At 34.1% G+C, this 27,735-nt stretch overlaps 1 protein-coding gene across 8 annotated transcripts in view; it reads right to left on the reverse strand.

Moving 5' to 3' along the window:
• The window catches only part of Tpk1 (thiamin pyrophosphokinase 1), a 344,321-nt gene that overhangs the window by 256,503 nt on the left and 60,083 nt on the right, over window positions 1-27,735 (reverse strand). For 7 of the 8 annotated variants that reach the window (XM_063250665.1, XM_013158945.3, XM_063250661.1 and 4 more), the window contains exon 3: window positions 27,471-27,542. The exons of the other annotated variant lie outside the window; for it this stretch is intronic. In XM_063250665.1, the coding sequence (XP_063106735.1) occupies window positions 27,471-27,542 (72 nt within the window). The remainder of the gene's footprint in view (window positions 1-27,470; window positions 27,543-27,735) is intronic. 8 annotated transcript variants of the gene reach the window in all.

A 27,735-nucleotide genomic window follows, 5' to 3' on the forward strand; every position in this document is an offset into this window, starting at 1 on the left:
GGCATAAAATATTAGGGACAATGCTAAATATAGCTGCAAAAATTATATTAAAAAACAAACTGAAAAACCGTACCTCACTCTACCATGTTCTTATGTAAACTTGTGAACATCCACTGGTTGAGAAAAGTTAAAGAGAAAAATATTATTCAAATGCCACATCTAGATTAATATCAGTAAGCCAAATAAACGCTGAAGATAGACGTTGTATCCAAACACTGTACGTACTGTGGAGTACTTTGGATAAAATGCATTTGAAAAGTGTACTAATAGATCTTTATACGTATTCCTAAATATTAACTGATATATTTCCTCTTATCTTCCTGGGAAAAAAGGGTGCCCACAATTGACTACACAAAGATTACACATTATTCATCTTATAGTATACTATTCATTGAGGAAATTATTTACAATAAGCAATTAGCTGAGATGTTGACATAATACGAAACAACAAATTCTTTTTTTTTTTTTTTTTTTTTTTTTTTTGTCTTTTTGAGACAGGGTCTCACTGTGCAGTTCAGACTGGCCTTGAGCTCACTTAGTAGCTTAGGCTGGTCTTGAACTCGCAAGGATCCTCCTGTCCCAGCCTTCCAAATGCTGGGATTACAGGCGTAAGCCACCATGCCTTTTTTTTTTTTTTTTTTTTTTTTTTTTTTTTTTTGTTACTGGGAATCAAACTCAGGTCCTCACGCTTGCCAAGAAGGCACTTATGCCACTGAGCTAAACACACAAATTCTTAATGCATTTGTCTTTTTACAATTGTTTTTGAATGTACAGAATGATGTTTAATGCGGCATTGTTGGATCCCAAGCACTGTACATCTAAACAGACTGCAAAGGCTATAAAGTCTAAAAAATATTTTATCACATTAAAAAGAACAGTATAATTAAGACAAAAGTTTACAGTACTACATTTTTCCCTAGCAACTTTGTCACATGCCTAAAACCAGATTTTATGACCTAAGGATCACTATATTTCCCTATACATCATAATCATTAACTTTTCATGTGCTTTGAGGAAATAAATCACTTCATACTGGAATTTTGGACACAAAATCCTTGTCAGCCTTGACCAAGGAAAGCAGTAATGCACTATAACTAGAGTGTAGCTCAAGTTTCCAAAAACTGTTTCAGTAAGTAAACGATTTGCAAAGAAAATTTTTTCCTGTAACTTTATTGAAAAACTACACATTCACATCCCATTACCCTATATCCTCCTTTGTGTCACACAAGCATATGACCTTTACCACTTTACCTCCTCCTCAGGACATTTGCACCTGTTGTTCTGGCCAGGAATGGTTGCCTTCTAGGCTTACCTGGCTAGTTCCTCTTATATGTAACTTGCAATTTAAATGTGACCTTTTCAGAGAACACTTCCTGACCTTCTAATTATTTTATGATTGGATTATACAGTCATCAAACATGCTCATTCAGTTCTTTTATTTACTTTTTTCCGGGGTAGAGGAAGACAGGGACTCACTATGTAATCAAGGCTGGCCTCAAACTTGCGGCAGTCCTCCTGCCTCAGAACCTCTCATGTGCTGAGATGACAGGTGTGCACTACCCTCAGGGTTTATTTACTTTATATGGTCTATCTTTGCTCCTCCTCCATTACTAAATACTGACTTCCATCAGAGTATACACCATGTCTTATCTACAAATTGTGATCAAAACAGTGAATGCTTTAATTTTTAAAACCGTTTCTGTAAAAGACACACTGCTATTGCTACCCTACACAATATTCTTGCCTAGGTCACACTTATTGCACATCCTTGCTACTTTCTGAAGCATTTCTGGAAATCCTGTTTCATGAAGTAGGAGATGTGAACACAGACATATTGAAAACTGGCTGAAGGAAAAGTAGGTTTGGAAAAATATTCTGAGTTTTCTTCCACCCGACTCACCAGATCTGGCGGCGTGTAATGACAAGACACTTCCCCGAAGTCAAAATGACCATGACAAGTAAATGCTTTCAATCAGTTCAGGACATTAAGGCAACTATGTTAGCACAAGTGAATATACTCATGGGAGAGAACTTCAGAGCTGCCTCAGAATGTGGCAAGAATGATGGAACAAATGTGTTTGAAGAGGAGGAGTATTTTGAAGGGAATTCGTGACAATATGTCTTTTAGTGTATAATTGCTTTGCTTTAAATATTCACCATACACTTCAACTGTATCTTGTGCTAGTGCCCTCAGATTTACATAAGAAGTATTTGGTTCTTCTACCTACACATTTGTAAAATAAATATTTTATGTTGAACTTCCAATTTTTTGAAGTTTTATGACCTAATAAACTTTCAGTGCATTTGTGTTAAAGGTTGACCTGCATGCTATCCATACCTATAGCTATTTCTTTTACACATGAAGCAATTCTTACTTAAACATATTTTTATCTTAAAATATCAACATTTAACATCTTAGGATGTCAAATTCATCCTTAAAGAAATTAGGATTTATAAACATTGAATATCTTTATATGCTAAACTCAGAGCCAGAACCTATGAATACATCAGATAAAAACTAGAGCAAAGGAGAAATGAAAAGAGAAGCACAAATTGGGCAGTGATTCCTCTGCTAAAGTGATGCGTCTCCTGGAGACAAAAAGAAAAAAAAAAAAAAAAAGACTAACTTCCCACTGATACTGCAGAACAGGATAACACAGAACTGTTTATATTAATTGTGGTCTATCATTAAAGCAAAGGATTTGTTTTCAAGGCTTAATACATTGCATGAAAGTAAAAATTACAACTATTTTTAAAGGGAACTAAACTAAATGTACAATATGAATCTTATTTTGGTAAACACAATCACATAACCAGACAAAATTAGAAACACTCCACAGAGAAACAAGAAAAACTTTGGGAAAGTATAATTATAAACATAATTATTTCTCCTTGATTTGGGGGAGAGTAGCTTTTTCTAAATTTTTGCACCTATATCGATGAAAATATTGGCTTGGAAAGGAGGGCTGCCTTCTGTCTTTCACTTGCATTTTCCTCAGTTTTTGGTTTTATTATTAAGAAAAAAGAGATAAAACACTGGATCTAGATAAAGCAGCAATTTATTTGTAGTCTTTAAACAGGATGGAGATGGCACACTCTTGGTAAGCACACTGACTGGCACCATGGTGATGTAACATTCAAGAAATTCCCTCTGATGCTAAAGCACAGAAACTACACTGATCTCAAGGATAAAAATTCTAATAATGGCTGCCATTCATCAAGTACATATTATAGAGTACAGGTTTAGACAAGTCCTCACTTCACCCACACAGTAACATGTTAAGTTTGCGTTATTATTTCTATTTATAACATAAGGAAACAGAAAGACTCCACTACAAACAACTGGTAGCTTCAAACAAACACAACCAACATACTCCTTCACTCCTTATCCTTTTGTTGTAAAGTTGAGCCCACCCGTTTATACATATGAAAGATTTTATTACAAAAACTCTCATGACTACTGAAAGTATAACTTTTAACTGCCTTTTCAGTATAGTCAGACCTTATTATTTAGTTTCAGGCCCTGCATCAACAGATTCAATTAACCTCAGACAGAGAATATTTGGAAAAACACAGTACCTCAAATGAAAACACTTTTTTTTTTCTTGTGGCTACTGCTGGACAATAGAGTACAACAACTACCAGCCGTAATCAAAATATACAAGGAATGTTTAAGCTTTTAAAATTTATCACAGTAAAAGACAAACTAACGTTCATCCCACTCTCACATCAAACACCTATCCCACAGTTCTTGCCACTTTCTGAAGCAGCTGTGAAAGTTCTCTTTCCTGAGGGTCTTCAGCAGGTGGGACTGAAACCATGGTGAGCGCTGCTGCTGAATGCCATCTGAAGAGAGGGCGGCTCACAAACCCTCATGGTGTTTCATCTACCCTGCTCACCAGATCTGGCACGGTTGCACCTCTGGCTCTTCCCGAAATCAAAATGTTATGGGCAGCTGAGTTAGCTAGAAATATTATAGGCAATGAGACTGGGCTAGGTCTTCAATGGAGCAAGTGCAGACACCTGGCAACTGTGGGCGAGACTCCTGCTGTGGGCCAGGCCTCAAGAGAAAAGACCAAAAAAGGCACCCACCTCCTGGGATACCCTAAATAGTTCCCATCTCCCTAGGGAAGTCACTATTCCATAACAATGCCCGCTTTCTATGTGACTCACTTTCCTATTGGTCCCTAATGTAATCAATTTTACTTGGACTATTGATCTTATTGGCTAACTATAGTTATGTCCCACCTTATACCCATCTGCCTTGTGAGCTCCCAGTCTTCCCCCACATTGAAACCATAATTTTACTCTGTAAAAGTCCCTGTAAAAGACAGAGTCCTGGGCGACCTGCTTGGGACCTCTTCTGTCTCTCTCAGACAGAGGCTTTCTTTCTCTCAATTCTGCTCTTAATCTTTGTTGTTCCTAAAATTCATTCTCAATTTTCTATCAATAAATATAGTCTGCTGTTAACCTCTGTTGTTCCTAAAATTGATTCTCGATTTTAGAGAACACAAGCTCGTACCGTACATAGTAGGTCAGGAGTTTCATTCCCCTGTATCAAAACAACCAGGAAAGGTTAATAATTTGAACTGATTCAAAACATCAAAGATGCCACAATAAGGCAACCAAAGACACTTTAAAAAGAGGATCTCAAGAAACAGTTCAGAAAGGAGAAATAATTATAGGATAACCGTGTTCAAAGTGTTGCGTATTTTGAGGAGGGTTAATGGTAATGTGTCTTTTGCTATACTAATTTTAATTTAAACATTTATCATATATTTTTATGGCTCTCTGTATCATAAATAATCCAGAGATGTCTTAAAGTACATGCCAAGATGTATAGGTTATATGCAAATACCATGTTGTTTTATATAATGAATGTGAGCATCTCCTCAATAGATTTATCTTATGGAAGGGAAAGATCCTGGAACTAATCCTACACATGTACTGAGGAACAACTGTTACATACTTCTTTCCATCACAAACTAAATTTTAAACCAAGTTACACACCAATACTGCATAGAAATCTCATCTTGATTAAGGTACTGATGATTAAATCCTCTTACTCATAACACTTCAACCGACAGTAAGGAGCCTTATGAACCCTAAATATAATTTTTGTTCAAATAATTTAATACCACATATCAAAAACAGTGACTGTGAATATGCTCCCAGGATGCTGTCGGTGGCCCTTTCAGGAGGATGACTGGCTAATCAAATTGGACTAATCGGTTGCCCATCTTTACATTGACCAAGAGACATGCTACATTAGTATGGCATTTCAAATGCCAAACATTTTGCTCCAATTGTTAAAGAATGGATCATCACAATCTACATAGTATCCATATAAAACATTTAAGCAACAATACAGGTTTGCCCCTCATGTAAATGAAAGGAAGCATTTCTGGTTGTGCTGCATTTTTGATTCTTCTATGCTTCTGATTTCCTTTCAAAGTTACTAGCCAAAGTTATTACACATAATGTATTATGTACCTAATAATTATGTTAAATACAATTCAAGTTGAGTATCTATTTTTCTTTTTACTTTACCTACACAAACAACAGAGAAATCAATTAACAAATATTAACAGGGTAAGCACAACAACAAAATTCTGTGCATTTATTTTGGATACATTCTACTAAGAACTAAAACTTTCAGTTCTCTAAAGATACATTTCTAAGATACGTCTAAACTTTTACTTCTTACAAAATACCCTCCCTGTCTAAATAGTCATCTGGGCCACAGTGGTATCACCCATGAATTAAATGAAATGAGACACATAAGGGTTTATCCCAACCAAACATGTTAAAATAGATCACTGGACCTCTTTTAAATCTCTTTATAAATCAAAAGGTAGGTATTGATTTATCTACCACATGTAAAAGAAATACGCATAAAGCATAGCAAGGGGAGGAATTACCAGGAATCCATGCTACTTATACACACGATAACAGTGAGTGAGTGGAGGGGCACCACTGAGAGGACAGGAGTCCTTGCAACCAGTGCTGACATCAGTATCTGTATCTGTCCAGGAATTCCTAGATTTCTCACATATCACTTCTTGAAGAACATTTTGCATACAAAACAAAACTAGAGCACCGTAAAAGATTACTGAAGATATATAAATATGCATACATGTACACACACACACACACATATATATATATATATATATACTCTTCCACATTTGAATTTGTCAGTCTCAATACAGCCATGTGAAATGAAGCTGGCCACAACTCTAGTAAACACACTGAAAGGAACAAGCCTTATCTGCCAGGGTCTGGATTGGACTAGAGATGTTTCCACTTAACTCCAGAACTTCATTAAAAAACATTTAACACAGCCTCTCTACAGCATCAGTCAGTGTCTCTCACTCTTGTCAAAGTGTTCATTACATTGAATTGGAAAGATAAAACAAGTAACTCTTCCCAGTCAAATTCATCAAGACTGAATAATAAAATGTCATTATTGAATCATCATTATTCTGGGCGCAAGTGACACTACCACTCAACACAACATGGAGGAAGTAAAAATGCACAATTCTTCCTAATTGTGTTAAGAATGACCATTAAATTCCACTTTTTTCTGACAATTGTGATTTAGGTGATAGACAAAACCACATGAAAATACATGGTCTATTCTATCTGTAACTTCTCTTCATGCTTTCTTTATTTATGGAGGTCATAACTTTGCAACCCATAAGAAGTGGTCGTGAATATTGTGTGAAAGCCGCAAAGTCAACAGTAACTAATAAAGGCAGGTTTTATCAGAGAATAACAAAGTTATCGGCAGATCATAGGTTGTTGAGAAAATACACATAAATCCATTCTAAGAACTCAGATATAAATCTGACTATGCTGACTACTGAATTTAAATAACATATTTTAAAGAAATACCTAAATAAGCAATGTCAATATGCATATAATTCATTTAAGTATCATGAACTAGATGCCCAAATCATTATGTTGAATATGTGTCTGCTTAGTAACAGAAACACTGAGTAACGTTAAAGGCAAAAATAATCAGGTTGACTATTGGAACAAGCAAGATAATCAAAATAAATTTGGTCTAAAGAAATAGCAGAGAAAAATTAAGTGATTCCTTTTGCATACATTATACTATGGGTGAATTCCAAAATCATTATATATCATGAATTACTAATTTCCTTATTTTTTCTCTGGGATCAATATATTTCTTTCTAAAAATTTCCTCCAAAAGAAGTTATATTTAAAATGATTTATATGTTTGTGAATACTATATAAAACCTAGAAAAACATTATCAAAAGCAAATTAAAGACTACCGAATGAACAGCCTTGTATAGTTGACTACTATTTATGAAACAAATAGTACCAACTTTCTAATTAGGAGCTCTTATGATCACATAAAAACCAATCACATTACTACATACAGACAATAAATATCTGGAAAACAATCTAAAATGTGGTATCATTTAAGTCTACTTTAAAGAAATAGTAGGCAAAGACTAAAAAATACATGCATAGATATACATAAAAATTATAAGACACTGATCAAATACCAAAATAAAATACAATTTTAGCAATGTCTCATTTTAATTTACATCTAATTTAAACTGCCTATAAATATTGCTATGAAAATTTTCATTTAAATTGAGCAATTATTTCGCTAAGCAACATAACTCTTTAGTGATATAAAGCCTGGTATGACAAATATCCTGAATTATTCATTACTTCATATTTCTGTTATCACCCAGACTTCAAGATTCCAGTCAGGTAAATTTGGTCAAAGTCTAAGGTAAACTACATGAACTTCTGGGCAATCCCTAAAGTCTCAATTATTTTCTTGAATAATAGTTTCAGGTAGTTTACAACTTTATAATGATCTCCCTTTTATGAACTATGCATCAAAAACTCATTTATCCATGGATCTAAAAGATTCTTTCCCTACAAAAAGTACAATGTTCTTGAAAACTCAGAATCTTCTGCTAAGAAACTGAAAAGCTAAAGAAAAAACCAGAGTTGGTTAGAATGAATATCATCCTATCAGTCTTCATTATTGATGTGATTTTTGTTTCATTGTAAAAATAAAACACCGATGATAGAAGATGAAATTTGAGTACTTTAAATTTTAATGAGCAAGCACAGAATCACAACTGAAATATCTTAAGCAATACAGACAGATTTGTTTTAAAAATTCATCATTAGCTCTATGGCTTTCTCCTACAGGTTCTATCCCTAACACCCCAAGCCAGAAGACTGGGAACCGAGAAAACACTCAAGTCCCTGTGGTCTTTCCTTAGAGGAAATGTAGGAAAACAGTTGACTGGATCCTCTAGTTTAAAAGTATAAGCCAAGAATGCTGATGGGAGGACAGCCAGATTCCAGTCTTTTCCCATGAGTCAGCACAATTCATAGACTGTGGAGGAAGAGAACAAGAAGTCACCGAGAAACAAACGCTCCCTGCAAATCAGTGCCATGTGCACGCGGCTGGCAGGAAAGCCAGATGCCAGCATCTTCTAGCACATGGACAGGGAAACAAGAAGACACACCCTATCCCATCCCCCCTTCCTCCATAAGTGTCTGGCTGATCCACAGAAATACAGCCTGCCATGATAGCTATTGAGGTAAAAAAAGCAATTTAATGCTGTGTTTAGTATTTTACTGATTTTGCAGGTCTAAAGCCAGGAGTCTGGTCATCTATTCAGAGAATAGTATGTATGCAATGTAGCAAACGTGGGGATCACTTTCTGAAGGTAGTAACCATTGTTAATTCATTATTATCTCCTTTTGAAGTCCTGAATAATTTTCATTGTTTTGTTGGGTTGGGTTTACTGTGTTTTGTTCTATTTTATTTTACTTTATCTGATGGCATGAACAGCTATTTTAAAGATAACAAGTTGTATTATGGTAGCCATTTTGGATTTACTATTGTCGTTTTGAAGTCCTTTATTGCATGCATTATTTTATGTTTATTGGTTCTATTCTGTTCTGTTTTGCTTGGATTATTCTCTTTAAAATAAAATTTAAAAAATAAAAAATAAAGAATGCTGACTCGATCAAGTCAAGCATTCATCCCTGAACCATTTACAGCTGCTTGCTTGGACATCCTTAGCTTGGCAGATTTACCACTGCAGCCCGCAGCTAAGGTAAAATAATTGGCAGCTTCCACCAGAACCAAGTACTTACAGTGAAGTGCTGGTGAACAAAAAAGGAAAGAATTACAATAAAAATCAGGGATGACAGAGGCAACAAGAAGATTAGCAGTCAGGTACAGTGGTTGAGGCAAGAGGATTCTAACAGGAGCACAGCCTGGGGAGTTTAGTGAGCACTGATCTCAAAATAGAATGAAAGAGCTGGTGAAGTTGCTCAGTGGTAGGGCACTTACCTAGCAGCCATGGGCCCTGGGTTCAGTCTACAGTAGTTGAAGTGGAAGAGGAAGTAAAAATGATTACGATGACATACACATGTATGTTACCAATTCTCCAAGATGTAAGTATTATGTATCATACACATACACCAATAAATAAAATGATAAAAGAAGTCATTTACATAACTGAACAATAAAAAGCATGCCTTTTTTTAATAAGAATCTTAGATTGAAATATATCTAATTGCATTACTTAAGTACAGAAAGACTTGGTTTGTTACTCTTGGTGACAAACTTAATAGTTCAACCAAAAAGCCATGGAGAGGTATCTATGAAGAAAAACAAACTTCGTATTGCAGTTCACTGAATGCTTGCTATTGACACCTGATGATCAAGATATTGCGGGCACTGAAACTTGCATTTTTGAAGATGGTCACTTGAAAAATGATCTGGGAGTCAGTATCGCTCTTTTTAGAAACGTTTCATTCATAATGTTATCATAGCCAGTGAACACAGTGTCATGTTGAAAGACATGAATGTACCACAAACGTCAACTCTTCCGTAAAGTGTTGAGAATAGCATAATGAATGTGGAGTCACAGAAAAATTTATCCATTTTATTTATAGATTCTAGATGCTGTGGTTTCAAATATGCCCACAAATTCTTGATTTGCCACCTCTGATGAGTCCAGGGTTACAGGCAAACTCTGACCACTGAAAGTGGGCCTGGTGACTCACTTCTGACAAATATGTGGTAAACCAAAATGCTATGAGTATGAATCCCAAAACTGGGTAATTAAAGACACTGCAGAACCTTTCTCCCTGGGCCTCTTATGTCACACACTCTGGCCAAATCAATCTCCACACTGAGATGCTGAAATAATGTTTTATTCCTTTCCCCAGCTCCAATGTAACAAACTTACAAGGATGTGTACTTCTCCCTGTTTACATGCAGACGTATAAATATTCACATACACACACTAAAATACATACTTGTAGAATTATTTTTATGTTGTTTTAGAAAAAACATACCATATAATTGTAACTTTGTTGTACTGCAATTTTTTTCTCTCTCAATAAGACCACAAAAATTTCAAGACAAATGATATAGCTCTAATTCTTTTTGAAAAATGGTAATAGTATTCTATGAAACAAATATGCCATGATAGATATTGTTCAGTAATAGATAAGCATTTTCCTTGTTTTCCAATTTTCTGCCTCGATTAGTAATGCTGTAATAAATGTGCATATATGTGTACATATATGTGTATGTATATACATATATATATAAATGTATTGTATACACACATATAAATATTAGTCTGTTAGGTGGAAAATGACACTTTCTTATCAATATGCATTTACACTACAGTGAATTTGAACACAAGTTTGGATTCATTTGAATCATTTCTTTCCCAAAATGCTTACTTGTACTTCAGCTAGCTTGTGTGTGTGTGTGTGTGTGTGTGTGTGTGTGTGTGTGTGAATTTGTTTTTTTCTTATAAAACCATAATTACTTATCTTTACAGTATGGACAGTAACCATTTCTGTTTTTACCTACCTTTCACTTTTTTTCCTGTTAACATCATTTACATTCTGTGTCCTACATGGTCAAATATTTCTATCTTTTAAACTTGCAAGCTGTCAACCCTAGATTACAGAATCTTCTCTGATCCTACATTCATGCACATTTTTAATTGTCTGAGAATTTTTAGTCCTTTTAACACTTCAGTATTTTATCATTTGAAAATATTTCTAGACATAATAGTAGAATTCTATAGAACTATACAGTCTTTAAAAATAACTAAAATATTTTTGTATATTTTTAATCAGTAGTGATTAGTTAAGTTTGAGTAATTCATTTCCTAAATCACTTTTGAAATAAGGTTCAATGTATAAACTATGCTTACAAACTGTTAATAAATTCACTTTATAATCTCTCCTTAAACTGAAGAATCTTCTCTTCATGAATGGAGTCATCAACTCCAAGCAAGAGCCATGTTAACAAAACAATCGCAAAAATTTGACTACTGCTCAATAAACATAATTGAAATGCCTATGATGCATATGGAGATTTTAAATTAAATTAAAAGTGTTTCCAGCAGATAATAACAACTGTGCTACACAGCATAGTCCACACAGATCTTTCTACACTCCTGTTACTGTTTTATAAAGGAGAAGCAATCCAAATTTTGGCTCAGAACAGATATTTCAAAAAGAATTTGCCAAGGTAATTATGACTGAGGTTGTTCTAGCCCTCAAATGTGGCAGGTGAGTCCAAGTCCAAGGTGGTAATAGCTATTGTTAATATTCTCTGTATTACATGTTTTTATTATATTTCTACCTCTCTTCTTATAGAATTCTTGATCCTATTAACACACTTATTTTAATATTGTAAAGTATAAGTATAAACTAGCTTTTTTTTTTGTTTCTTTGGCTTTTAGCTTTTAGTGTTTTCTGCTCTACTAGATGAGCCCTCGAACTCTATGGTTCCAGTCAAAACCCAACATTAAATGTCATTTCTAGAGCAATAGAGCAGTAGAGAAGAGGGGTACTAACTGGACTAGCATCATTCAGGGTTCTTAAGTTTGACAGATAGCCACTCCCTTCCCCATCAGCATAATAAACTGAAGAATTCTTCTCTTTCATGTGTAGTTTTTTCCTTTTTAAAAATCACTTTTGATCTTCTGGCAATTCGTTGTCAGAGAAGGCATCTCTGCCTGCAGCAGTTTTTCAGTAAGCTCCTAATATACATGTACCCACTTGGATCTCCAGTCCCATGTTCAAAGCCCCTCCTGGAATTCCAACAGTATGTGTAGACAATACACATAACACACTAATTGCACAGAGGGGTTACCTCTCATGTTGGGTCTTCTTTTCTGTACAGAATAAAAACCCCCACAGACAAGAACTTCTTGCCTGCCTCTGAAACTCTCACTTAAGGCTTCTCCCCAGTGCACTAGGTGTAGTTTCAAGTGTTTTGTTAATCCTCACCAGTGACTGTAAATCCCTTCAGGATAAGGTTTTGTTCCATCACAAACCCAGGAATCTGCAAGATCCTTGGCTCACGCCTCATTCATTTAGTAATTTAATAAACATTTTGAACCAATATTAATTCACAACATTGTACAAAAGGCTTAAAGACTTTATAATGACAGGGTCCTAAGGATATTTCCTTTCCACAAAACATTTTTCTTGCTTGTTTTAAGTGAAGAAGATAAATTTCCTCAGAAAACAGTTTCCTTAATTAAGAATTTAATTCTCATAATATATGCTTGTCACGCTCTTCCACAAAAAGCTTATCCTTAGGAAAAAGTATTTTAAACAAGAATCTTCTAATTAAAGTAAACTAAAGCCCTCCTTTCATCCAGGAATTAAAATGAAAGACACGAGGAAGAGCAAACTACATCAAAATTTGGTAACAACTGAATTTTCTGCCTAGCTTTCTAATGTATCATCTTACAGAGAAATCAACCATCTTCTTTTTTGGGTTTGAAAATATGTTGTGTAGCAATACTGTTTCTAAATATTTTAAGGCATAAATATAAATAAGTACTTGCTCATAAGTGTTAATGAAAAAAATTTAAATGTTAGACAATGAATTAAAACTTCATTTAATGATCAAATCCAGAATCCATAAAAGGGGGAAGAACTGTTCACAAATGAAACAGAACACATCAAACAATATTGCAAACCTATGATCTCACTGGAGAAAGATAACATGTGAGATTTTAGTAGAGCCAAAATCTAAATCCACTGGACCATTATTCCAGAAGTTAGTAAATGTTTGTTAGATTTTTGTTGTTGTTGTTGCTTTTGTTTTTTACTTTTTAAATAATATTCTAAAACCAAACCACACTTGTCAAGCACGGTCACAAGTCTTGGTCAAAAGCAAAACCATTAGAAATGTGACTTCGTGAGCCCAGATTTATTAAAACAAAATAGTAGGTTAGTTTTCCAGTTATTTTTGGTGCATGCCAAATTTAATAATTGCTGAACATTACATGAATATACCCAGAAGAGAAGATAGAATATTTAAATGTTCATAGAAGTTAAATCTCTTAAGTAAAAAGCTTAGTTCAGAAAAATTAAATAGAGAAGATAATAAAAATAAAAAGAATTAAATTATAATTTAATGTCTTATTTTGGTGACATTAAAATTTAACTTCCATCTAAAATTAACAAATTGAAAATGCAATGCTTTCAATAGCTTTTGAGTTTTGCAACTATATCATTATAATCAATATTCAAATACTTCCATCATTATAAAAAGAAATCCCTACCTTAGTAACTACCTTAGTCTCTGGTTTCATCTCTTGGAATCCACTAACATTGCTGTGAATAACATCATAATACATGGTCCTTTGTGCCTAAGTTCTTTCATTAAGCTTAGTATTTTCAAAGTTTATAAATGTTGTAACATATCTTAGTGCTTCATTCTTTCACAGCTGAGTAATTCTCCCTTGTATAGATAAACCACATTTATTTTACTCCTTCATCCATTGCTATTCCTTTGAGTTGTTTCCACTATTGGACTGCACTAGTAGCACTGAGAAATTTACACACACATTTTTGTGAGCATGTATACGTTGGTTTCTCTTGGGTCCATACATAAGAGTGCAAATAGATCACATAGACCTCTATGTTTAACTATTTGAGAAACTGCCAGACAGTTTTCCAGTTGTACTCTCTAAATTCATATTCGCATCAGTAATGTGTGAAAGTCCTGGTTTCTTCACACCTTCTCCATTCGTCATTCTCATGAGCTTTTGAATCCATTTTTTTTAAGTAGGTATAAAGTGGTATGTCATTATGGGATTCACTCATCTTTCCCTGATGACTAGTGATATTGAAAACCTTTTCATGGACCTGGGGTTATATTTATAACTTCCTTGGAAAATCTACACTTGGGTCCCTTGCTGATTTTTCTTACTGAGTGGTATAAGTTCTTTATATGCCCTAGATACAAACATTTGCTGAACATAATTAGCAAATGTGTTTTTTTTTTCCCATTCTTTGGAAAGCCTTTATGTTCTTGGAAGCATTCTTTGAAGCACAAACTGTTTATTATTAAATATTTCCTGAAATCTATCACTTTTAAATAAGTTTTTAAGATGACAAATATTAGGAGGTGAGATTTATGAATGGTTAGGAAATATGCTGGTCTTCCTCTTGGGCTGCGGCAGTCAACCACCCCTTGGTAGAGTTAACTGCAACACAGCGTTTGGAATAATTCATCTGAATGAAAAGGAAGCAATGGGTCTGTGACATTTTACCAAATTTTATATTAACTAATTCCATTACAAATCTGGAAATCAGAAATATAAAGATATACAAGATGAAGAGCTCCAAATTAACTAATTCCATTGCAAATCTGGAAATCAGAATTATAAAGATATACAAGATGAAGAGCTCTTCTGCCTTCCACTAAAATTCTTAAAAATATTTTATCTACAAGGATATTTTTCCCTCAAGATACTATATGCAGCACTCTTGTGCTTGCAGGAGGTCAAAGGGAGTAATGAGGTTCCATGAAAGAACTCATTAATGAAACCTTAGAAAGTTTTAGAAAATAAATAGAAACTAAAAAAAAAAAAAAAGGTTAATAATGAGGTCTATGTGCCTACCAATAAAAAGACCCACGTGGAACTAGCCAACATACATCAGGTTAATTTTCTTCAAATGGGTCTTATAGGGCAAGATATAACAGTAAACAAATGGGCATAAATAGAGGCAGACAGGCAGGCCAACTGGCAGAAAGGAAGGTAAACAAGCAGAAAAGCAGAAAACTGACATCAAATAGAGATAAAATCTGAGACTCCAAAACACACAAGGTGCTACACTAAGTCCTGCTATAAAAATAAAGAAGCCAAAAGTCTTACCTTCAGGAAGTTAAGCATCTAGATGTAACGACAATTTTAAGAGGAATGATAGGAAAGATATATGGTCGATCAATTGGAGAGCACCTTAAAGTTTAAGGGATCTGGTCTTCACCCTTTGGCAAAGCTTCTAAGAAACTACACAAAGTACACAAAAGGTGGTATACAGCACAGAGAGGCATGGCCAATGAGCAGAGGGGGCAGACAATTCAAGGAATAACTGCAGGAGACCAGGGCAGGATTAGTACCAAGAAAAGAGTAATAGTAAGTTCTTATGCTAAGAAAGAAAAATGGAGAAGCACAATATGAAAATCCCATATAGAAAAATTAACAATAGTTTCTCATACATGTAAGGCTGAAAGTAAAATCAAAACCAAAGTGATGGGTTAAGGATGGTTCCAAAAAGTGAACTTTAATGAATAACAAAGCATCAAAATTCTGGTTTTAAGAGAAAGGCTAGATGGTTTCCAATGTGTTGGTAAAGGATTATACAGCAATATCAACTGAGACCATATTTCATATCAAGAATAATAAAGCTGGCATTAGTTTAGTAATTTGAAAACAACCAAATCTGAATCTCATTTTCAAAGTAAGTAGCTAAAACAATTCTACATAATATAGTTTCTGATGAAAAACTTATAGTATTTAATTAAAATTATTTATCAGTGTTCTCTAAGCACAATTATAGAGCAACACGTGTGTGGCCTTGGGGGAAGTGTAGGAGACAGAGTTAAAAAGCTCTACTATGTACTACAGACAAAAACAGTATGGGAAAATACAAAAACCACTTGATACACTTAAAACCTCAAGTTTTGTTTATGTTTTTGTCGTCACAGTGCTAATGAATTTAAATTTCATGAAATATATATTTTTATTTTGCTTCCCACTATTTAATACTTATCCCCCCAAATTCAAAAAGAATATTATCAGTTGCATCTTTATAAGATGAATAAAGGAAAAAATCATATTTCTGAGAACATAAAGAGAAATGAAGTTTTTCTAATGTTAGAAAAAGGTCCTTAACCCAATCAAATGCTAAAATTGTTTCTGTTGTTGCTCTGGCATATTGAGAAATATTTGTTTCACCTATAATAATTGGATACAAATACATATTCATATTTATGGAGAAAGTGTACTTTCCCAACTCTTTAACTTTCTTCAGTATCGTTAACGTAATAGTTTTTATTATTTCTTTTTTTGTAAGAAGTTTCCACTGCCCACTCTAATAATTAAAAGTGCCATCATCATCCACTGTATCACCTATGTTGCCAAAAGAAGAGCTTAATCATTCAGCTAAAAATGCCAGTAGATAAACCAGGCAACAATCAAGCCCAACTTTTCAAGAAACTAATAAAAAAACAATTGGCTCCATAAATTTAAAATACTGTACTTTTTAAATGATGTTTTAAGATGAAAATAAGGGGTAAAAAATCTTACTATGGAGAAAGGTTTTCTCTTAATCTTTCCAGAGTCCTAGAGGTGAAAAAAAAGTGCTATTTGGAAGGATCAAATGAAATAATGATAGCACCTAATTAATCACTCAAATTTCATAGCCACCTTGTCTTATGCAACAATGTATCAACCAGGTATCACCTTCAGACTGCCTTAATAAAATTAAGATTCCAGCCAGACTGGGAGGAGGGTGCACACACGGTGACATAAGACAGGTTTAATTTTCCTGGAGAAAGAAATGAGTAGAGCTTGCTTAATGCTGGGGAAAAAGAAAAATCCACATGCTGAATCCATAAACCTTTGCAGGATTCAGCTGGAATCTTTTATCCCCACTGATCCATCTATCATTTCTAGAGTCACAGACTACTAGCAGCAAAGTATCACTCTTCTAAGAGTAAAGTTTGATTTGATTGGAATTTAGTTTTCTGAGAAACCACAAGTTAAAATTTAGAGCACTTCTCCCTCATATTAGATGAGTAAGTAAAGCTTAATCAGAACTAAGGGCTATTCTGGAAAAAAAAAAAATCAAAGTGTTTCCCCAACATCTCAGGGAAATATTAATGTTTATTATTGGTAAGTTTCAAAATGAGGTTAACACTCATTTCCCTTAGTGAGAAGTTTCTAAACATATACAATGCTATTGATGCAAACACTTCAAAAACTGATTCAAGACTGTGAAAAAGAGCACATGTAAGGAGCCGTGCTACAGCCCCATGGCTGCCTCCCTGCCTCTCTCTCTCCTATGGGCACAATGCATCTGCCTACATTAACCATAATCCTCTCCTGCTTATGTCACATTCCCAGACGTGACGATGACCCTGTTGTATTCATCCCCGTAGCCTCTTCCTGTCCCACCAGCCTGCCCATGGCCTATAAAAGATGTAATCACTTCCTGAATAAACGGGGCTTGATTGGACTCTCTCAACTTGCCTCAGTCTCTCTCTGTCTCCCCCATGTTTTTATTTAATCCCCATTCCCCCTCCAGGTACACCCCACGGATTGATCCACGGGCAGGATCAAGCACAGACAGTAACGAAAAGTTCAGTGATATTCTGTATATGTTTTAAAATTAATTCAATTTTAACATTTTTCTTCCACAGTAACAAAAACTTCATATTTATCTCTATAATTTTCCTCATTCATTCTGCTAACATATTTACTTTAAATTTGCCCTAAAATAAGTTACAGAATTATGCAAGCATCACTCATTACACTATAGAAATATGTAACTATCATTCATTAAAATGAAAGAAGCTAAAATAACCATGATACTAGTTTTTGATACTCTTAAAAATTTATGAAAGGGACAATATCCATGAACCACAATTTAACAACTGTCTTTAATTTTAATTAAAATCTGAAATTAAGAGTAAAATTATGAGATCTGCTCAAGGTTAAAAAATGCCATCTACACTGTTATAATAATATTGTTCAAAAGGGATTCAAAATACTCAGCAGGAAAGTAAATTTTATTTAATAATTAAGTTGTCCTGGTACTGCACATTGTGTTTAACACGTATTAAAATTTCATAAAATAATTAGTGAATCTAATAATAATCATATATAAAATGTAAGTAAAACTCACCTTAACAGAAAAGGGTTTGCAATACTGAGATCAATATTTCAAATAATAAGTCACATTATTGAAAAGATAGAATAAATTTGAAAGTGTGGATCGATTCTTTACCAATATTCTCTTTGATTTCATAACCGAGTAGGAATGTGACACTTATGATTTATAACTTCTAAAAGCAGAGTGAAGAGAAAAAAATTCTACTTTGCTGATACACAGTTAATGAGGATTCCCCACATAACTTGGAAAATACATATAAGCCAGCCTAACCTTCCTTCCATGGGAACTAGGACATTTAAATATTAGGTGTGCAAAATAAAAAAATTCATATCAGGATCTCAGATTTTTACTTAACTGAATGAATGAGAAAAAGAAAAAATGCTTCCATTTCCTGAGAGGCCTGAATACTTTCCTTTGCTAAAAGTAGCACAGTAATGTATTTGATCACAGATACATCCTTATGGAAACATTACAGACGCCCACATAATCATTTTCTATAGGGTAAATTTCAAACCACTTCTATGCCTCACTTACATAGGAGGGTAATGTACCCAAAGGCATTGATTCTGTGAAGAATGAAAAAATTATACCCTAAAAAGTTTGCATAGGTTTTCCTTTTATTTTTTAAGAAAGGACTGTTGCTTCTTTAAAACTTGGAGAAAAAAAGATACACGTAGGTGTGGTTTTATACTTTGAGACGATTAGTAATTCATTACTTCAAGAAAATATTAAGAAGTTATTAACATATGGTTATGATTCTGCCATGATTGGGGCAAGAAATACTATCTTCAGATGAACCTTTGTATCAGTGGATTTTTTTTGGCTTTGTTCTGCAATGCAGTATATAAAAGGGCACACAATTAGAGAAATTATTTTGAAAGCGTCTACTTAATATTTCCTATAAAAATTAGAAACAGAAATTTATATCTGATATTATACAGGACTCTAATCATTTTTCCAACAACTAGAAATAGTATTTTATTCAACCAGTTTTTGAACATAGAGTACTGAGAGGTCTATATCATATGTCTTGATCCTGACCATATACTTTCTCAAGAAGAACTTGAATTCAGTAGTAACTTAGAATGGTCAAAAAGCAGAAATGAATACACCTTTTATATAATTAAAGCTAAGGAGAATCTGTTGATTATAAGCCTACAGCTAAACTATAGGAGTGTGAAATAATCCCAATCTATAAAATAAACTTGTATTTTAATTAATTTAGCTGGCATGTTTGTATTTCTCCAGATCTTAAATGTGCTTGTGATAAACACTCACATCCTTACTTCTCTGAATTTCAGTTTGTATTTATTTCCTCTACGGTGACAAATCCGGCCTATTTTCAAGCAGCACCAAGATAATGCCCCTGCTGCTTTTCCCACAGTCTCTCTGTTACTAATGATGACTATAATAATGTGCAACATGATGGGTCCTGACCATCTGCCACTAACGCCACTAAAAAATGACCGAAATTACCAAATGTATCATTATATACAAGATGCATGAAGGAACCCTCATGAAAAAAAGAATGTCTTGGGTTTGCGCTTAGCTTTGTGATACATTTGATAAATTTTTGTCTAATGAATGGCCCGGAATAATAATGATAAATATATTTCAAATGTAACATTGTTAGTATTTTTCTTTGTTATTGTTGCTCTGTCTCTGCAATACAATGCAGTCATCCCAGGGAACTGGTGTATCCACATATTGGTCACTTTTATTTCTGCTGCCACACACCCTCATTTATCTTCCCTTCCCAGTTTCTGTCCCATTTCTGATTCCCCTCCCTGTTTTCTCCCCTCTTGCTTATCCTTTACTCTGTAGATTGTTTACATTCTGAGTTTTCAGGAATGACTGATCTCCATATGGTTTGTGTATTTTTCTTTTGCTGTTTATTTCTAGTTTCATTTGATTATGACCCAATGGGATGAAAATATTATTCAAATATTTCTATTATGTAAGCATGGTTTATAAATTAAGATATCTTCTATTTTGCAGAAAGTTCTGTGTGCACCAGCACTTTTATTAAACACGACTTTTTAAACCAAACATTGTTGGAAATGACAGATATTCATTATACAATTTTTTGTTTACTCTATCTTCTGAACTCCCACAAACATCCTGAAGGCATACTACACTGCTGAGTAAATCAAAATACGTCTATTCTCTTACAAGGAGAACAGAAGGGAAGGTGCACTTGGGAAACAACTCTTCAATGGAAAATTATAAAATAATTTCCCTCAGCTGCAGAATCACAATTTCAAAAACTAATATTCTAAATGATTGTATTGCCTACTACTGTAACTTTGGAATCTTTTTACACACCGGTCATTAATACATAGACTACATGTATTCAAATTAATTTTTTCACAGTTAAATAATTTAGGGGCAAATCCTTGGTAATGCTAAATTCTTTCTTATATTAATTTATGTCTTCTTGAAGAGGAGCTAATAACGACCACTGATATTTTCTCCCCTTTCACTGTGTTGCATGCAAAGACAAAGTGAAGGAAAGAAAGATGTAAAAGATGTGAGGTTTGTTTAGAATACCTTAGTTGACTTCACAGATCCACTGCTTACCATCCTTGAACAGTGTAATTTTTTAAAAAAATTTTCCACCAAAGATAAGTCTACTCATGTCGTAAAACTCACCCTAGTATTTATAGCTATATTTTCAATAAAATGGCATAAGTTGGAGGTGGGGTAGGTAAGCTATTTTTCAAATGAAAAAAAAACCCGAAAAGGTAATAAATATATTCTCTTAAGGGATTAAGCATATTTTCAAGTCAAAAACTCAAAACTATTAAAACAGCATTCATAGGACCAATCTTTTATTAGAAAATCATACTTCTGGAGATGGGGATTTAGCTCAGCGGCATAAGCGCCTGCCTTGCAAGCAGGCAGTCATGAGTCAATCCCTGGTACCGATAAAAAGGTAAAAAATACCAAAAAAACAAACAAACAAACAAACAAAAAAAAACCAGAAAATCATACTTCTGTGTAAGGGCTACTTTTCATACATGTAAGACGTACCCTTTCTCTAGTGGATCAACAGAGTTTCACTGAGCTCATAGCACACAATTTGTTCATACCTCCCTACCATTCTGTGAACAAACCAGGAACAATGAGATTGGCCAACAGACTGCAAAAAGACCACATCCCAAAAAGAAACAGGTCAGCCTCTGTGCAAAGACCTACAGCAACAGGTGCCTTAAATTCACGATGGTCCCAAAGTGACTTAATGAATTTTCTACTTGTGAATTATAGGAGAAGCAAATTCTTCTTATCTATATAAAGGATAACAGATTGATGCCAAAAGAAATTATATATGGTTGAATTATTGAAATGTATACCTTTATCTACTTAGTCTGTACTTGTTGTATATCTATTTTAGGTTTTCAAATTTATTACTAAAATTCTAATTTTATCTATCAAATTAATGTGTAATACATGAGGTGTTTCCACTGTTTCCTACTGTCAGTGAAAGTCTGTAAACAAAGGTAAGCCAATATTAATTGCATGTGATAACATGGTTCTAAATGAAGGTTCCGTGTCTACTCTACTACATAGTTACTTAGAGCAACAAAGTACTAAGATGGACTGCCTAAGAAGAACCTGACACCAGGCTTAATAACGACCTCTTGAGAACACGTTCTTTGCTACAGAGCAGTGTAGAAGACAATTTGCAGCTGCCATGCCTGGCTTTGGAAAGAACATTATGATGTTTACAACAGACTCTGCAAAGGGATGGTAGACGTGTCTTTCCTCCCTGAGCTGCCTCCAGACCGTGTACCTTACTAAACAGAGCAGACACTCAACAATTATGGAGAAAAAATCAGCAACAAACACATTAAAACTGCAATTCTGGAAAACTTCATACCTAAAAAGGACTTCATTCTAGAATATCAAGTGAACATAGGATTTGGAGAGATTTCAGATTAACATATTCATTTGCCAGGAAAGTGGCACCACAAGCTCCATGATGATAGAAGCTCCTGAACTCAAGACCTTTTCAGATTCCATCCTATGTTTCCCTTTGTCTAGTAGTTCATTTCTAGTCTTTAAAATCTTTTATAATAAATAAGTAAAGACAAAAACCACTAGCATAGAAGATGAAATATCATAGAACTTTCATGCAAAGAAGTCTGAACCTAAGCACTAAAGTCACCAAACATACACACCACATTCTACACAAGTAGACCGAATCAGTTACTTGACTATGAATTCCTAACTTGTTGTTTTATTAGCATTGGGAACTGTCATAGGGCACTGGAACTCTCAGTATCTCAGCCTGTCCATCCCTAGAATGGGAATAATATGGTCGCTACTGCCCACAGATGATAAATGATGTAGTGAAGGTGCAAAGCTCTGGCAACACTAAGTCACACACAGGAGACACTGAGTGCATACACAATAGCTGCTCACCAGATGACAAATGCTGACTCAATGAACAAATCTATCTCAAAAATAATTTTGACCAAGACTGTTACTTACTGAAAGCATATAGTGGTAACTAATGAAGAAACACTCGTGGCTGAAGTACACTTAAAAGAAGAAACACTACTTAATTGTGATAAAAGAACATGACCGGAAATGACAGAAACATTAATTCATTCCTCCTCGTCTCAATCCCAGGAAACAACACAGGGCTTCTAAAATGTCATGTTATGTGTATTATCACACCCAAAATGATTAAAGTTCTAATTCACAGAAATGAGCCATCATGTTGGTGATGGGAATAATAGAAGATGCTCCTAACCTTCTAACAAAGAACACATCTTGGGTTCTATGCCATTAATGTATTAAAACCTTTCTTATAGGGTCCTAAGCATTTCTGGGAGCCTGAGATAGATCTTGTTTGCCAGCCTTATTTACAGAGAGCACACACTATACAACCGCTTTGCTCAGTGGACCTGAACCAAGTATGCAACTGCTCAGATTTCTGGTTCAGCGCTCACTTAAATGTGCTCAAGGCATAAATTCTATGAAACACTAAATACAAAAAGGAGCCCAGTACTGTCAATTTGGTAGTGCAATAAAACTGTGAGAAGCCTAACTACTACAGAATTCTTAAAGTTGACACTAAGGCAGTCGTTACTAGGACAGAAGACTCCTGGATCCTCCAACCTGAAATTTCAGTATCCTAAAGCTTAGCATTGTCCCACTCAAAGTGACCTGCTACGGAATTCCCTGATGCCAATTAAATGACTGAAGCCTAAGTGATATTCTACCCACCCAAGGGGTGTGAGGTCACAGCTAGCAAATTACTAAAACCCACATTCCTGCCAAATACTTAGATAACAATGAAGCCCTATTTGAAGGTGCCACTGTTGCACTGCCATAGATTCTGTGATCTGATGTATCAAAGACCTCCTACTGTTCAGTTCCTGAAACACAGCCTATTTTCTCCCTTGCCAGCTCCCCTTCTGCTGGCTTTAACAAGTGTTTCAATCTTCGGTTTTCCCCACCTCCCACCTCCATTCAGTTTGTTCCAAACAGCAGCAAAACAAAACCACAGAAAGAGTACAGATCAGACTGTAACCAAATATTTACTGTCCCAGTGACATGCTAAGGAGCATGTCATACCCTTTCACTACCTTTCCTCCCTCCAAACTGATGTTATAAAACCAAAGATTGTGCTTACATTTCATAGATGCCAATCACAGTGGCTTTTATCTATAAATTATGCTTGGTTAGTCAGATATTTAACAACTCCATACAACAGAAATGAATCAGAGCATGTTGTCTATACCCTGTGATGATATTAAGGATGATTACCAAAGAACTGAAAAGAGAGAAGTTAAGGTAAGAAAAATAACCTCCCATTAGAGGGGGAAAAGCATCACATTGCAAATAAGCGCCTGATGCTAACAAATCCATATCATCCACTTATAATCTAATTAATGTGGTCACTACTCTTCTATGAATTGCATGGAAATGGAAAACAATAGTTGTGAACTATGCCAAAAAAAGGACAAGTTTTAAAATGACAAACTATCAAAAACCTGAAATACAGTACATATGAACTTATTCCAGATTAATGTATATATCTGTGAGGCCCACTTGTTTTCTGATTCTTAAGTTCATGTAGCTCAAAAATATCAACCACTAACTTTGAGAACCTTGGTACTATGGTAACACAAACTGAAAATAAGAACTACAACAAGAAATAAGTAGAGTGTCTCAAACGCATTGACTACAATGGAAAATCAGATTGAAAAATGTTTAAGAAATGTGAGAGAAGACGAATCTACTACAGAATTCCAGTAACCTCTGATATTTACAGAAAACATAGACACTAACCTCACTTTTCTCCACCTTTTTGTCTACATGTCTACTTATGTACTTTATGATCTACAAATTAAATATAATCTATAAAATGCTGGAACATGGCAGGATATATTCTAAGATTTCTAACCAAGAATATCATCTAAATTTTACAATATATGAAATGGAAGATACATTTAAAACCTTTAGAATTTTAATCATCCTTGTGCCTTTTCCTTAAACATTTAAACCAAATTTCGTAACTAATAATGACTAAATATATCAAGAGCAAACTAAAAAATAAATTTTCAAATGAATATAAGACTTTAGTTTTCAAATTTTTCAGTATATTAGAAATTTATCTGTTTAACTAGATTTTTAGTTTAACAGTCCAGTTTCCATCCCACATTTTCCATAAGATTTTCAAAAGTACTAGCATTGACAGAACAGAAATTACAAAAACTGCTAGGCACGTGGACTAAAGGCAACAGGGACAGTGCCTGTGGCCTTTATGTACTGCCTGATAAGCCAGGTCATAGTCCTGCTCCCTCCCCCAACTCTCAGGGCTTTTCTAGCCAAGCCTCATTAAATATACAAAAATCATCTACTCAGCCTTTCCAGAGTCTTCCTCTTTTATGGCCTTTACTTGAAGAAAAGGAACACAAGAGGGAATGCTACAAATAAATAGTCACAGCTTGTATTGTGAGATTCAAACACCTGATCTTCCTTTCTCTAGAACGTACTGACATGCCTGCTTTTTACAATGGTTACTGACTCCAGAAAGCTGAGTATTATCCTAGAAGGCTATATTAAAGAACTTAACATTTCAAAACCTAAAAACACTTTATTTCAGATGTGACAATTAATTAATCATGTCAGGACACCTGCCACCTTAGGTAGCCTTAGACCTCTCCATTTACCAAATGAACAATTTTCCATTTTTTCAATTTTGTTTATTTTACTTAAAGAAAAGAAACAAAACAGAAAAAGGGAACAAATAATACATAATTTCAAAAAAATAAATAAACAGTAGGAAATCACTAGTTGATAAATTACATATTGTCCTCTTACAAAAATAGTTGTTCAAGTTACAAAAGTGAAGCACACAAAGTGGACATTCAAACAAAGACTGCAAACAGTTCTGTTCAATAATCCAACAAAAACTTAGTAATGTGGTTATCAATCCTACACACCTAAACATACATGCAGTTTTAACCTTTAGAGCATTTTCTTTTCCTCTCCTTTTTACAATAGCAATTACACATTTTGAGTTTTATTACTCCTACATTTCTTATTACTTTTTACACTAGAGGCACAATATGATATTTATAAATATGATTCTTGTTTATTTTACTAATGAGGATAGCCTCAATTTTTCTCCATTTGCCTATGAAGGCCTCAAGATCATCCTTTTTATAGCTGAGTAATATTCCATTGTATAAAAATGCCACATCTTTTTCACCCACTACAATTTTCCATTTTTATGCAAATCAAATGATTGCTGTAGTCAGGTAGGAGACTCTTCCAAATCTAAGTCATTGCAAAAAAAAAAAATGAATGGGAAAGTTTACTCAGCTCTAAAGCCTTTATCATTTTTATTCCACATGCAAGATAAGACCTTCAATCCCCAAATAAAAGTTCCCTAAGATGTAGTTTTCAATATCCAACATTTCCAAAAATGTGTATCTGACATTTCTAGTCTATTTCTAATATTTGCAACAAATCACTCACCTGTTCTTCTAACAGCACTAAATAAAATGTTATAACGAGGTAGCTTTTATTTTGAAAAGTGCCTAATCAATTCATTGGTATTTGCTGGCAACATGTCTATATTAAATTGACTAATTTATTGTAATTTAATTAATAATCAATTATGTGCCACACACTGCACTAGGCACTAAGAAAGAAACAGAAAAAGAAAAAGACTTTATAGCATAATATACACTACACTAATAATTATCTAATTACTAGTAAGTACTAAAAAAGAAAAGTTAACTATTAAATAATTTTCAAACCCTGGGGACAGTGTTAGTACAATAACAATGTAATTTTAAGTTGGTTGACTTAAAGGGAGTTACATGTGATATATCAAGATCTTTCTTTGTAATCATATTAGATAAGAATATATAACATAATAATTTAGTCCTTCTAGTATAATTACATGTCTACAAATGTGAACTTATTAGCACATTAAGTTTGTATTTTATGGTACATAACCTTGATGTGAAAATATTACAAAGTTCAAGAACTATAAAAGATCAAGAATTAATTTCTTCTACACAAATATTTTAGTGAAAAACACTGATAACTCCACAGAAGTATTCCTTTGGGGCGCTGGAGGACCTCAAGATTTCATTGAAGAAGGAACAGTAGTGCTTAAAAGCATTAAGTGATATTTATTTCCTAATAGAATCTTATAAAACGTATAATATGAAGAAATAGCTCACAATGTTTCTCACATGAAACTTCTTAGAAGTGTTAATTCTGCCAGACTATTTCATTTGTAACTATGTTCTTCAGCATCTGTAGAGACATTAATACATTGGCAACATGTCTTATTTTTAATTTTACAAATGTGATCATCTGCATATAGCTTATTAGTAGACACTAAGACAGGAAAGGTATGTAGATGACTTTCTGCTATTCTTGATGCCAAAAGTATTTACACTTGAACAAAAACTCGTTGATTATTTGAGATAAATGCCCACGTGCTAGTTGTGAAACACATGATTCTGTCCTTGAAAATCCATAAAAAAAAAAAAATATATATATAATATATATATTAATAGGCTAATAGAAAAGTGATAAGAAATTCCTCTGAAAATTCAATAATTAAGTTGCCTTTTTATGAGCTCCACTTTTTGTGCTTCCTTTAGATTCCTGGGCACATTAAGGTCATGTTATTTAGTCCCAATCAGAATAAAAAGCAAAGAAGCATTAATACTAAGATCACCTTTGTTCCAAAGATGACGATAACACTGGTCCAGAGGCTGGTTAAGAATCACAAGACAGTATCTCAGATTTCCTATTGAAAAAAAGATAAAATAAATAAGTGAACTGAGTCATTCTCCTTATTTACATCCAGAATTATTCTCTACCAGCCCTTATTTTCAGTAAGTACAGAGCTACACAGATACTTTCTGATACTCCGGTTTATAACATTTCATATATTAACAAGATCTACTGCAATCAGTGGGTCTGTCACGTTTCTATGCTGC

This window comes from Cavia porcellus, unplaced genomic scaffold (assembly GCF_034190915.1).
Source record: "Cavia porcellus strain 051 isolate PalLab524CR breed Dunkin Hartley unplaced genomic scaffold, mCavPor4.1 scaffold_6, whole genome shotgun sequence".
Lineage (NCBI taxonomy): Eukaryota > Metazoa > Chordata > Mammalia > Rodentia > Caviidae > Cavia > Cavia porcellus.